Here is a 13435-nt window from a genome sequence, read left to right as displayed (position 1 = left end):
TCAGTCTGTGTAATCCTAGCTGTTAGCAGCTAACGCTAACGCACATTAATTGTTAATGAGATCAGCCATAACCACGGCGAGGGTCCTACTGTGTCACAACAGTAGAACCAAAAGTAAAGTCACTTCACATGACACATTCTGATGACATGTTTCCTTTCCTCTCTGTCAAGGTCTCGTGTCAAAGTCTGTTCCCCTTCAAATAACACTTCCTCCCTCTAGAATAATGCAGTATCCTCAATGCTCAGATATCAACAGAATTAAATGCACCAGCCATTTAATTTAGAATTTCAGTTTATATTGTGTTTATATGCTGCATATTCATACATTTACTTTTAGTCAACTTAATCAAACTCAGTTGGGAAATCCAGAGTGAGGTGGGGTGAATGAAGGGCTTTATCTGCCGCTGTTTCAACTGACAAGCAGTTATTGGTCAGGACTGGTTGCAACATAACAGACTTTCCAGCAGTGATGGAAAACAGGAACCTACATATTCACTGCATGACCTTCCTGTTCAATTCACTTTCCATTGATGTATCCATAATTTCACAGTTGAATTACATTTTTAATGACCAAACAAAAGCAGTGTTGGAATATCACTAAATACATTTACTTTAATGCCATACTAAAGTATGATTTTTCTTTTCTTAAAGATCACACATAAAGAACACACATATTAAGACATATAAAATAATGCATGTCTGATACAGTTTTTCCACAAAAAAGTATAATTACCACATTAAAATCCTTAAAATGGTGTCTACTCCTTCTCCCTCATAAAAAAAATTCCAGAATCTATGAATATGCAAATATTGTTTGTTTTAAAACTTTAACTGCTGGACACAAGATGTCTCCTACTTCATTGTAAAGTCCATTCTCAGTGTACACTATGTGCACTGGAGGCTTCAAGTTTCCACATTACATTTGTGTAAGTTGAATATTGGACCACGACTGGCTCCAAACTAGTTATGATGTCACAAATCCTGCTCATAGGGCCCACCTCTCAAAATCAGACTTTCATTGAGCACAGAGAAACTTTCCACTGTCAGAAGATGAATGTGAAAACTGTCTTCTAGTGTCAAACACTGCATGTACATTTAATTTACATACAATTAACTTCAATAAATGCTCAAACAGAGTTTATGGAATTATTTCTATGGACATTAGGAAGCTTCAGATCTTCATCTCAGTCTCAATTGCACCGGTCAGTGGCACATGTGAAGACTTGACAGTTGGGGGCGGACTTCAAAATAAAGGCGTCCGATTGCTTCATGCACCTCTTGAAATATGAGTACCCTGCAGTGGAGGGAAGAACAATATGAAATTGCTGTGTAATACTTTTCACATGATAAATATTCCACTTTTAAACATTACTGCAAACAATACTAACAGGTCACAAAGACATTAAACTAGTAGTTGGTTTCATTTTTATGGCAGATTTTTTAATAGAATGCACAACTGTATTTATTATGGGATTTTTCATGTTTTCAGATAATTTTAAAGTTCAACATTTTATTTGTTGTGTTTCACCTATCAACACATTTAAAGCTCATTATTTAACAGATAGTGTTTCACTTGTCATTCCATACACAAACAGAAATGTAAAAATTGCATTTTGTGGGAGTTAAGTGCTGCTTTCCCCCTGTTTCCAGTCTTTATGCTAAGCTAGGCTAAACCTAAACTGACTCTAGCTCTGCACTTAAAGGTTAAATATGTAAGAACTGGCCACCAGGTCCAAACAAATAAGGGGCAGGATACCTGACAGTGTCGGTGCAACTTTCCAAATAGGCGTTATTTGGATAAACTGACCACATATTGGGAATCTACATTATTACTAACTTAATAAAGTGACATTTTGACAGTCCTACAGCAACAAGTACAGCAGCTGTCAGCCTGGCTCCCCTCCGCCATTGCTGCTCAGGGCAGCGCTACTCCTTCTTCTTCCTCTCATGTTGGACTGAAGGCAGACTGGACGCTACAGTGACTCACTATTGCCCCTGACTCAGACTGGCAATACATATAAGTCTTTGATATAAGGTCAAAACTGTTATTTCTTCATATTCTATTGATAATTTTAGTTAATTTGGAAATGTTTTAAACTAAAATGCTGGCCAATTTTTACACATTATACCTTTAATATACATGAGATTGACATCTATCTTCTAATTCCCCTCTCAGAAAGAAACGAAAAAGAATATTTCCCATGTTGAAATATTCCTTTAATAATTACACACTTCTCCATAGATGACAAAATGTTTTGTCAATCAAATAAAAGGTAATTTGTCTAAGTTCCTGAAAAGTCAACATTTTGATATTTTGATTTACAAGGTTTTCCCGTGACCGCAGTGATTTTCAGGTTGGAACCCTCCATTGGCTTGAACAGTCTGTACTTACTGGGGAATGTAAAGATAACAGAAGCGCAGACTTCATCACTTCTCTGGCAGGTTTCTACTTTGTTAGTGCACGTACCACCAGGTGAATATGGAACACAGCGGTTGCACTTCAGAGCCTCTGCTGGAAAAGAAATACCACTGTTCAGTTGCTAAGCATTTAGATGACCATGCCACACTAAGAGCCTGATTTATGAAGCTTTTGGTAATCAAATTACACTGAAGGCCAAAACATTTTGTGTTCCTGATCGGTATCAGACTTTTACCTGAAAGATGTCAGCATTGACTTTTCAACATCCTAACACTTAAATCCCCTATGTCTATGTTTCTGTACAAGCAACCTCTTGTGAATAATGATCATCATCTTTCCATAACCTTAACCAAATTAAATCTTTAAGGACAGGTTCACAATTTTTCAAGTCTATCTTAAAACAGTCACGAGCCCAACACTGAAACATGTTTTTCTTGCTGTAATCATTCCTCCTGTTCATACTGACCATTAGAGGATCCCTTCAAAATGCACTTACAGTGTAAGTGATGGGGGACAAAATCCACAGTCCTCCTTCTGTGCAAAAATGTATTTAAAAGTTTATCTGAAGCTAATATGAAGCTTCAGCGTCCAAATGAGTCAAATCAAGTAGATATTTTTCAACGTTACAGTCTTTTTATTGCCAAAGTCCCTCTTTTTGTTACTATACTTCCACCACAACTCAACAGGGAAACACTGTCCAAGGAAACACAAAGAGGAAATTTAATGCTAGAAAGATTGTAAATGTGGCAGCTGACTGCTAAAGCCTCATATAAGCTTCACATCAACTTTTAAATGTATGCATTAATGCTCAAAATGACTGTGTGGATACACTGTGGATTTTGGTCCCCATCACTTACATTGAAAGCACATTTGAAGGGGATCTTTAAATAGCCACAGGAGGAATGATTACAGTGAGGAAAACCTCCTTCACTGTTCATATGGACACCTGACTGTTGTTTTAGGACACTTGAAAAATTGTGAACATATCCTTTAACCACAGCAATGGCAAATCAGAAAACACATGAATCATCTTTGTGACATGCAACGGTTTGTAAAACACTGATGTGTTACTGCTGATTGGTTGTTTTGGTAGCTCAGAATTTTGTACGACCCTATATGTACATTCATTAGAATGATAGGGGAAAAGAATCCAAAAGAAGTCCCAACAGAAGACTTACCACTGCTGATGCAGATGACCAGGATCAGGATAGCAACAGCAAACTGCATGGATTTCATTTTGTCTCTTGTTAGACAATTATTCACTATTTAAGACACTGTGGAGATGAAGAACATGCTGTTTATAGAATGTCAAGGAGCATATATTATGAATCCAAACTGTTAAACTGATAACTGATTTAACTGGTGATGATTTGACACAAGTCTGGATTTTTCACTTCTTCAAAACCAGCCTAGAGTTTATTAGCCTAGCGTTATTCATAGCTAGTTTCATCATTACTAAGACTTTTCAAGATGAACAAACACAAACTCATTTTAGCTACAGATGACATCTTTCACTTTAGACCCAAATAATGAATAAATATGGTCAATCAATCTTTTGTGAGTTTTACTGTGAGCAATAACAGCTTGAACTGGAACCATCTGCACCAGGAAAAACTATTTAACCATAACAAGTTATGAAAGATTTGTCTTGTCGTACATTGCACTTGGGTTGTAACAGTTAATTAACAATCAAATCGATTCATTTGTAGTCCATTTCATAAGATTTTTCTCTTTTAGAGTCTTTAATCTACTTTAAAAGCTGTTTAGGCAGGTTTCAATACATATATTAGAATAGCATTCAGTCAGTCATACAGTAGGAGCACTGGCCATGATTTCATCTCCCTATTTGTGTTGCCTTCATTTCAGAAGACATTAACAAATCAATCCTGTTTAAGAACCAAGTTAAATGGATGAGAATTAACAAGATCATTGTAGCAGCCAGGATAAGTTAAGCCACATCATCATGGCTGTGTCACTTATGTTCGCTGTAGTCACACTTTGCTAGTGTGATCCTCTTACACAACAATATTATCTTCCTACTTAGCAAAGCCAGTCTTACCCTCCCCTACATAAAAAAGCAACCCACAATCTTCCACTCACAGTCCACTTTCTGTCCTCGCTTCTTTCATTTTCTCTGTTTCTTCTTAAAATATCTCTACTATCTCCTACTCTTGTTTACAGTTCATACTCCCCTGCTACTCCTACTTTAACAGCTTTGCAAGCAGTAACAGTTCCACAGAAAATACACTTTTCTGAAGGAACAAATAATAACAAATGAAGTACTATTAAATACTCAACCTGCTTGTTTCCTTTGGGATCCGCCAAGCTCTACTGGCAGAAAGTGTTCTGGCAGATTCATTTATAGCCTGGTTACTTTGACTGCATCTCAGTCTTATTGTTCAGTAATAAATATTGGAAATCCCATTTTTACCACACCCAGCTAGGTTTCCACATCCTTGTTTGTGCTACCACTGGTTGCGCAAGAGTCTGCACAAAGGCAAACAGTACAATGACTGTGAAACTTAAACACAGAATTTCATCCAAACAAACTTTCCCAGTGCCTGTCAACGCCCTGAGAGATCCTGGATCAAGTGTACTGTAATGCCCATCACTCATGTACCTGTAATACAATAAATAGTGCATTTAGAAGCCCTGTACACCCACACAGGTGTTTTCAATTTGTCTGGCTGTTTAACTTACACTCTGCTCTCTGAAATAAAATATAAACCAGAGGAAAACAGGCCCCCAGGTTGCCACACAAATCACACTATACTCTCCTTACTAAATAATACCTAGTAACTATAATACACTCCACTTTTTGTAATTACTCTCACTGCCAGAAGGGGGAGACAAAAGTCCTGCACTCCAGCTTTAAAACACTTACCTAGTGCTCCAAACTGTGGGACTTTTCAGTTAAATATTATTGCAGAACTAACAACTTAAAGACTTGATTATTTTAAGTCAATTCAATTTTATTTGTATAGCCAAATATCACAAATCACAAATTAGCCTTAAGAGGCTTTACAGTCTGTACAGCAATACAACATCCTCTTGCCATAGACCCTCAATTCAAATAAGGGAACCCCCCCCCCCCCCAAAAAAAACTTTAATGAATAAAAAATGGAAGTTCTGAAGATGCTAAAAAGGTGGCTACACTGGAAAAAAGGGCTGCAGAAAAGAACAATAAGAGAATACTGTGAAACACTCAATACATACACAATCTCACAGTCTGTTAAATGACACAGTAGATATGATACAGGCTGCTTATTGCACTTATTAAATTATGTAACACATGTAATTATATAATGGTATATATTAAAACTGTAGTTCTAAAATTACTTACATAAAAAATGAATAGCAAATTTAATTCTTCATGTGAAAACCTCATATCTCTTACTTTGAATTTTTTTCATCTCAACTTATAAGGCCTTTTTCAAAGCCCTTTGCCGTTCAACTTAAACAGTTGAACAGTAACAGGAGTTCATCTGCAAAACAGCATCCAAAAGAAAACACAGCAGTATGTAAATTCTGCAATGCAATGCTTAGGCTACTGAGATGGCTGGTACCATGTCAAACTTTTATCGGCACTTAAAAAGGTAAAGAAAAGTAAGCTAAGTGTAAGAGATGCTAGCAAAGCAAGCAAGCTAACGTTAGCAATCTGCCTCTGTGACAAAACCTTTCAGAAATCTCTTAGGTGGATGGTAAAACAGAGAATAAAGATGGTTACATTGATTTCAGCTCTATATTGTTTATATTTATTTGCTCACAAAAAACAAAGGAAAATTCCCACACATAAAACTCACCTTTGCAATGCCTTTTGTTTATTTTATCAAGACATTTCTCAGGGTACACTTATACATACACACATAGATATGACAGTAAAAGAGGTGAATAACAGGAATCTTCATTGGTTTTTTGTGGGTGTTTCATGGGAATGTAGATCTTTCAGATCAATTTGAGGAGTGCCTATGGTTTGCATTTTCCACATTGCTGGCTGTAAATTTTTATTCTTAACAACCTATGATTACATTTACCTGACAAACCCTTGTGGTCATGTGAAGAATGAATTTCCTCTCTAAGAGGAAAAGGAGCAAGTTGCATGATGCTTGTACAGACTGCCTGATGTTGGCATAAACACAGTTGTACTGAATTTACAGGAAGTATTAAGGAACATCAAGCCACAGAGATCAGTGCTTCTCTGACAGGTTTCTGTTGTTGTGCTGCAGCCACCAAGACCAGACGGAGGAACACAGTATTTACAAGTCAGAGCCTCCACTGGAAAACAAACATACTGTTCAGTAGGCACATGTTCAGACTATATATTCTCTATGTTAGCTACACTACTACCAATTGTATAAACTAAAATTGTTTACACATAAATGGGAGAGATCAGTCACAATGGAACTAAATCATATCTACCATATGGAAAAAGGAAACTGGCTGACTGTCCATACTGTTTAAGTTGCAACAAACTAAGTTCAGGAGGGCATTTTTAGATTTCAGCTATGGAGAATTTTAGAGCAAAATTACGCCTGCTGATGCAGATAATCAGGAGGATGACAGCAAACTGTGAGATATTCATGTTTTGTTTCTTTTTGGAGAACTGATTGCTGTTTTAAACACTGTGAAGATGAAAACCAATGTCATTTGCTCAACAAGTCCCTTTAATCTAAACAACAAAATAGCTTGTCTATCTACGGCCTTATTAAACAACCCATATTACCATTACAAAAATGACTGATAGTAGTGTTTTCTGACCTGCCACCACTGATTGTTTGGTGAAGTTTAGGCAACAGAACCCACTTGGTTAAGGTTAGAGAAAGATGGCAATCATGTTAAAAGAAACCAATGCTGACTGATGGTAGGAGATGGAAAATAAACAGTGGAGTCCCATGCTTTGCTGACTCAAGTATCAATCCAAATGTTCAAAGAGGTTTTGTGGCACTGTTACAACATCATGCAACTTGCTCCTTTTCCTCTTAGAGAGGAAATTCATTCTTCACATGACCACAAGGGGTCGCTTGTCAGGTAAATGTAATCATAGGTTGTTTTGAGCATCTGAATAAATGACTTGTGCTATAATTTTTCTCGTGAGGACAGGTTTCTTCCTACACTTTACACTCCTCCTACTGCTCCTTCTTTTACAACTTGGCAAGCCGTAACTTTCTGTTCTCAGCAAACACATGAATTTTCTCCAGAAAGAGAATTTATTTAAGAATATATATTGCCATAACTGCTGATCCTCCTTTTCCCCTTCTTCCTCTGGCTCCAGCAGTTAATATCCTTTCCATGCATTCTATCTATTCTATCCTCACACCAGCAGCCCTCACCAGACAGTTTTATGGCCTCAGCGATCAACCATTTTCCCATTAGTCTCCCATATTTCCCTCAGCCAGTACTCTTGCTTTGCCAGTTCATTTTTGTAACATTCCAACTACTTGACTTCCTGCCTCTTTACACTCCTGTCTTCCTGAGCCCTTTTGGTACTGTGCCTTTCAGCTGATTTCCTGTTACCTGCAATTAAACAATGTTTTTACTGATCTACCTTTGCCCTCATGTCTGCAGTTGGGTTCAAATTCTGAGCTCAGTCATAAAGTATATGATAGCAGTAATACTTACCTGCTTGTGTTTCCTTTAGGCTAAATAAAGCTCCACTGGCAGAAAGTGTTCTTGCAGAACATAGCCTTGTAACTGTAACTGTATCTCAGTCTGATTGCTTAGTAGCAAACAACTGAAATCCAATGTTAACAGAGCCAATTAGGTTGCAACTTCCATGTGTAAGTGCTACCATGAATTTGAAACTGAGATTTGCATTCAAACATTCTATCCTGGTGCAGGCCTAGACAATCAGGCAGAATATGTCATAGCCTGGTTACCATAACTGTATGTTTGAGTTTTGAGTAGTAAACAATAGAAATTTACAGCCAGCAAGGTTCTATCATCTTTGTTTATCTGCTAGTAATGGCTGCCCAGGAGACTGTACAAAGGCAAACAATGTCTTTGAAACTGAAGCATTGAATTGTATCAAAACCAACTGATGCATGTCTAGATAATCATGTATCTTTCCTCCTTAATTTACAGCACAGGAAGGTTCAGCTCTTCCTGCATTATGTTGATAACGTGATTCTTGTTGAGTTTCCACTGTTCTTGTTGCTGTTCAAAGAGTTCTGTAAAAGTGTGCTTGCTTTAATAGAAACATAATGTGATAGACTAGTTTATTATGCTTGGAAAAAAATACAGCTGAACAAAGATCCATGCTTCAAGTTTTTATTGTGCCTGTAACATGCAGCATCTTTAGTCCAGGTGGACTCTTATTTGTTGCAGCTGTCCCAGGTGCAGCAGTTGACCTGCACACCCTGAGTGATTCCCAGCTTCAGGCACTCAATCATCTTGAAGCAGGACTTGTGGAAGGTGTTCACTGCAGAGAGAGATTAGGACAATTGATGATTTTTTTGTATATATATGCTTGTTAGGTTGTTTCTTTGGCCCAAAAGGTAGAATGCACAAAACATCTCCTAGAGGAGGTCACAGCATACTGAGTTTTCTTCAATGATCCTTATGAAAAACTGAAACATGAGCTTTAATTGGGATTTTCTGTTCATTAGTTTGAAATGGAGACACAAGGGGGCTTTTTGTTATTTTCTGTTATTTATATCCTGTTACGATGTTGGATATCTATGTTAAACATGGTCAAAGTTCCAAAACCTTAGGTTAATGTATGTAGAAATGCCCATTGCAAGTCAAAAGCCAGGGCTTCAACCTGCTCTGAATGCTTTGTTCATTTTTTCTACCTTGTTGACAAGCTGACGTCGGCTCATCCATTGCGTAGCCTCAGTTACTAAGGTTGTTGCTAAGGTTTTTCCATGTGTTGTTTGTGTTGTCCACTCTCATATTTTGGGTCAGATTCTAGCTCGAACATGTACGGATGAATTTGAGGAATTGACATTTTGAGTAAAGAACAAGAAAAAGTAGTGAAATCCCACATAGTTTGTTTCATGGTTTGTTGATGTAGCTTCCCAAGCCGCCAAAAGCTGGCCAATCAGAACAGAGTGGGCTCATATGAAGGAGGGTGTGAAAGAGACATGAGCTAAAACTGCCTGTTTCAGTTAGAGGCTGAACTGAGAGGCTCATATCATGTATCAGCTTTTAAGGAGGACAAACCCACAAGTGATATGTGAAAATCACATGCTAGTTGCTTTGCCTTTTGACTTGACTGGTTATGATTGACAAGGGGCTGGTCCTAACCTAGGTGAGGATGATAGTAGGACCACAGTACTCACCGGCAGGGGCTGGGTAGGTGATTTTGGCACAGGCGTCCATCTCCGGAGGACAGGTCACGGTTGTCTCCACACAGGTTGTACTGTCAGGAGTCTCATGGACACAGTTCTGACACAGCAGGGCCTCACCTAGCATACATGGAGACAAACAGGACTTGGATCATATTGCTTTCATAAAATCCAATGATGTGGAATCAATTCAAATTTGAATATTCAAGTTCAAATACATTAAGATTAAAATCAGATGCTCGAGCTGCACACTTGATTTGTAAGGACAGTATTTACCGTAGGTGACGGCCACCAGGAGCAGGAGAGCAAAAGCAAAGACCTTCATTTTCTCTTTTTCCTCTTCAGTCTGCAGGAGAAATAAATAGAATGAATGAATGAAGTCACATCTTGAAACTAACCATCCAAAGTCCATCAGTAGTATTTTATTTATTTTATGTATATATTCATAGTCAACAGTGTGAGAGCCACTTACCAACTGAACCTGAGCAGGTTGCTGTGTACTTCTCCTCTGCCTCCTCACTGCTTTTATACCATTTGATCTGCCTGGCACATCACTGATAAAGGTAACAGCTGTGGGAAAGGACCCATATTGCAGAACTTTCTGTACCCAGTACCGATATGTCGAACATGGGAAATGGAAAATGTTCAAGTACAATTTACGTCTTTCCCAATGAAATTCATCTGGGAAAAAAAGTTTTTAATAAGTGTCATTTTTAATAAATGTCTAAACTAAAAACTTCTCCGTAGTATTATAGTGCTTAATGTTACTGTATAATATAAGTTGCCAGTTAATCAGGTTTATTATTTTTACTACCTACATTTGAACATAAAATGTTGCTCCTCCCAAAACAAAAGCCAAAAATAAAGACATATTCTGATACAGTTATAACATACAGTACCAGTCAAAAGTGTTTAGATACACCTTCCCATCGCCTATGAGACATTTTCATCCATAACAACTGTTCTCTACAAAAAAAAACTGTCCTCTAGTAAAGAAAGTAGTAAAACAGAAATTTGCTGAGAAGCTGTGTCTAACTATGGGAATACAAAATACATACAAGACTTTTTAAAGAAAAGAAGCAATGACATTATTAAAAGTTGAACTGGAAAAACAGGATACCCAACCTATTTCCTGACAAAGAATAAGACAAGTATTAATGATATGGAATTACTTGCAGATGAATTTAATGATTAATGATTATTTTGTCAGTGTTGACCCTGCTTTGGCTAAGGAAATTGTAAAGACTAGTAGTAGAGATGAAACGTAAAATTATTTATGTAAATAAATCCATGTTTATAAAGGAAACAGATGAAAAACAAATTATTGACACTGTTAAAACACTTAAGAATAAGAAATCTACAGACTGGAATGGAATTGATATGTCCATTGTTAAAAATATTATTGAGTGTGTGGTGTGTTTCTAAGCAAAATGAATACAGCAGACCAGTAAATATTCTAATTCTCTCAAACCAAGTGATAGATAAACTTCAAAATGCTCACCGATAGCTGGCACTGCTTGTGTGTTGTGTTGGCATTTAGATTAGAACAGTGTCAGCAGTGTTTGTTCCCATGAATCAACCTACGGGAAAATGAGAGTGACTGAGCTGAGTCAATAAATGAGTGAAGAAAAACAAGAAGTGTAATATTCCATTCTTTTTATTTTCAGCATATTCTGGCCTTATTGTAGCTACACAGTTCAGCCTGGAACACAGATCACTGCTTACAGTATATACGTGCTTGTTTCTGTATTGAACTGTTATAGTGACTGTTCTGTCTATAGACTTTTTCCAGAAAATTAAAAAGCCAAATGTGATGTCACTATTTCTAATACTGCTTACTAGTACTGCCATTACAAACTAACTCATCTCTAGTTAGTTAACTCCCCCCCCCCCCTCAAAAAATCAATAATAATAATACAGCTTATATAATAAGTCACTGTTATAATATTGATTAATATCGATTTCCTTACTGAAAACAATGAGACATTATAGGTCATGTCCTCTGTATTCTGTCTGTGAATTTCACATTCTACACTTCAAGTGTGACACATGGTGGGTATTTTATAAGCTGATCTGCATACATACATACATATATATATATATATATATATATATATATATATATATATATATATAATGGACTACTTTAGGAAGAAATTAAGGATTCAGCACCCAGAATCTTTAATTCAGTAGTTAGACCTTCATGTTGGGACATAAAGGTATTAACAGAACAAAGAAACATTCTGTTGAGGGTGAGTTAGGACCTCAGTATTTTTTGAAATCCTGGCTAAGGCCCTGCATCACATTGAAAAAAAATGATTTCACATGTGTGAACTTAATTTCACATGCAATAATATATGAGAAAAAAACAAGTGATAAACTTGTATAGGAACATGTTCTTCAGACATTTCACATATGTAAACACGAATTTCACATAAGGATTTTTATTTATCTAGGTGTGTATTTGTTGTTATTATGTGTTATTTACATGAGCATTTACATAAATGAGAAGTAAACAGATATGATAAATTTCTGCCCTATTCAGCTGAAAGAATCCAATTCAATTCCCAAGTATTACCCAAATTCAAGAATGTACATTTCCTGACTTTTCCTGTATTTAATACATGTGTTAAAATGCAATTATTACAGAATTTCAATTACTGTGTTTATTATACTTGTGGTAAGAAGTGGGGAATGTCACATGCTGCTATATGGCTTATTCATTAATTCCTCTAGTCAAAGCTAATAAGACTGAGGTTGGCATCACATCACAAAACAAACATATTGTCAGCAGTCTACTGAGTCATCGGCACCCATTAAGGCTGTGAATGCAGCAGGTGCACGTCAGGTCAGCAGGTACATGGATTACACATTAAATCTTAGCTAAGAGTCCAGATGATTCACCGTTATACTCTCACAGGTGTGAGGAAGGATGCGTGTACCAGTCATGTAGCTTTGGAGTTCCAGTTAAAAAGATAAGAAGCAGATTGTTAGTGAATCAGACATGTATGTAGGCTGCACATAGCAAGTCTGAGAGAAGTTAAAGGAAGTTTCCTGAGTCAGTGAGACCAGCTGAGTTAATAAGGATCCAATCAACTCACTGTTAAATTGAAACAATCCAGTAACAGTAACAGGCAGCTTTGAATTAGAAGTTTCTACCTGGCTTCACAGAAGGGGATGCTTTCATTGAACACAGACTCAATGTATGAACTACTGAGGGGAGATATGATTTCAGATATTTGGGCTAAGGCAATAATTTAGCTGCATGTTTTCAATTAAGACATAACTACATTTGGTTTTCACAGACAGATTTGAACTGATGATACAGTTCATAAAGTTTTACCAACAACTAAATTCCAGACAGTTGGAAAGAACATTCAACATATTTTCTCTCCTTGCTCTGGGCTACTTAGTTTTGTTTTTGTCTGTTGTTCATTTCAGAGCCTTTCTCGTGTTTTTCTGCTGCCACATTTACTTTTTTTTTTACTTCTTTTTGACAAGCTGGGGTCTGTGTCACCATCATCACTGTGACTGCTGCTGGACTCTTATAACATTACACAGACACAAGCCCAGTTAGCATCAGCAGCACTGATTGGTGCTTTGCAGATGGAACCTTATACTAGTACCATGCTAGAGATTGATTCTTGAGATAGAACCTTTTCTTTGCGCAAATTTTAGGACAGAAGACAATAAACCCACACAAAATGTTAATAACTTCTCAAAAAAAATGT

General features: G+C 36.9%; 1 protein-coding gene and 1 long non-coding RNA gene across 2 annotated transcripts; both read right to left on the bottom strand.

Moving 5' to 3' along the window:
* Positions 1 to 273: 273 nt before the first annotated feature.
* LOC122976544 lies at positions 274 to 4822 on the bottom strand. The gene is made up of 4 exons (XR_006400959.1): positions 4717 to 4822; positions 3597 to 3692; positions 2392 to 2511; positions 274 to 1293 (listed from the first exon to the last, which is right to left on the bottom strand). It is a non-coding gene; the product is annotated as an uncharacterized LOC122976544 (long non-coding RNA).
* A 3852-nt stretch (positions 4823 to 8674) lies between these two features.
* LOC122976415 (CD59B glycoprotein-like) lies at positions 8675 to 10261 on the bottom strand. Its single transcript, XM_044344870.1, has 4 exons — positions 10177 to 10261; positions 9981 to 10050; positions 9699 to 9824; positions 8675 to 8836 (listed from the first exon to the last, which is right to left on the bottom strand). Exons 2-4 carry the CDS (start codon positions 10027 to 10029, stop codon positions 8730 to 8732), a joined length of 282 nt encoding a protein of 93 aa, XP_044200805.1. The 5' UTR covers positions 10030 to 10050; positions 10177 to 10261; the 3' UTR covers positions 8675 to 8729.
* Positions 10262 to 13435: the final 3174 nt, after the last annotated feature.

Source organism: Thunnus albacares, chromosome 24 (assembly GCF_914725855.1).
Source record: "Thunnus albacares chromosome 24, fThuAlb1.1, whole genome shotgun sequence".
NCBI classification, from domain to species: Eukaryota; Metazoa; Chordata; class Actinopteri; order Scombriformes; family Scombridae; genus Thunnus; species Thunnus albacares.
This window is presented reverse-complemented; position numbering and strand designations above follow the sequence as displayed.

What these genes read in the sequence shown, in the direction of transcription:
- LOC122976415 (XM_044344870.1), bottom strand. Translation starts at nt 10,029, where the DNA reads ATGAAGGTCTTTGCTTTTGCTCTCCTGCTCCTGGTGGCCGTCACCTAC. An exon ending in CCTGGTGGCCGTCACCTACG is followed by an intron (nt 9,825 to 9,980) that starts GTAAATACTGTC and finishes CATGTATGCTAG; the next exon opens with GTGAGGCCCTGCTGTGTCAG. An exon ending in CACCTACCCAGCCCCTGCCG is followed by an intron (nt 8,837 to 9,698) that starts GTGAGTACTGTG and finishes CTCTCTCTGCAG; the next exon opens with TGAACACCTTCCACAAGTCC.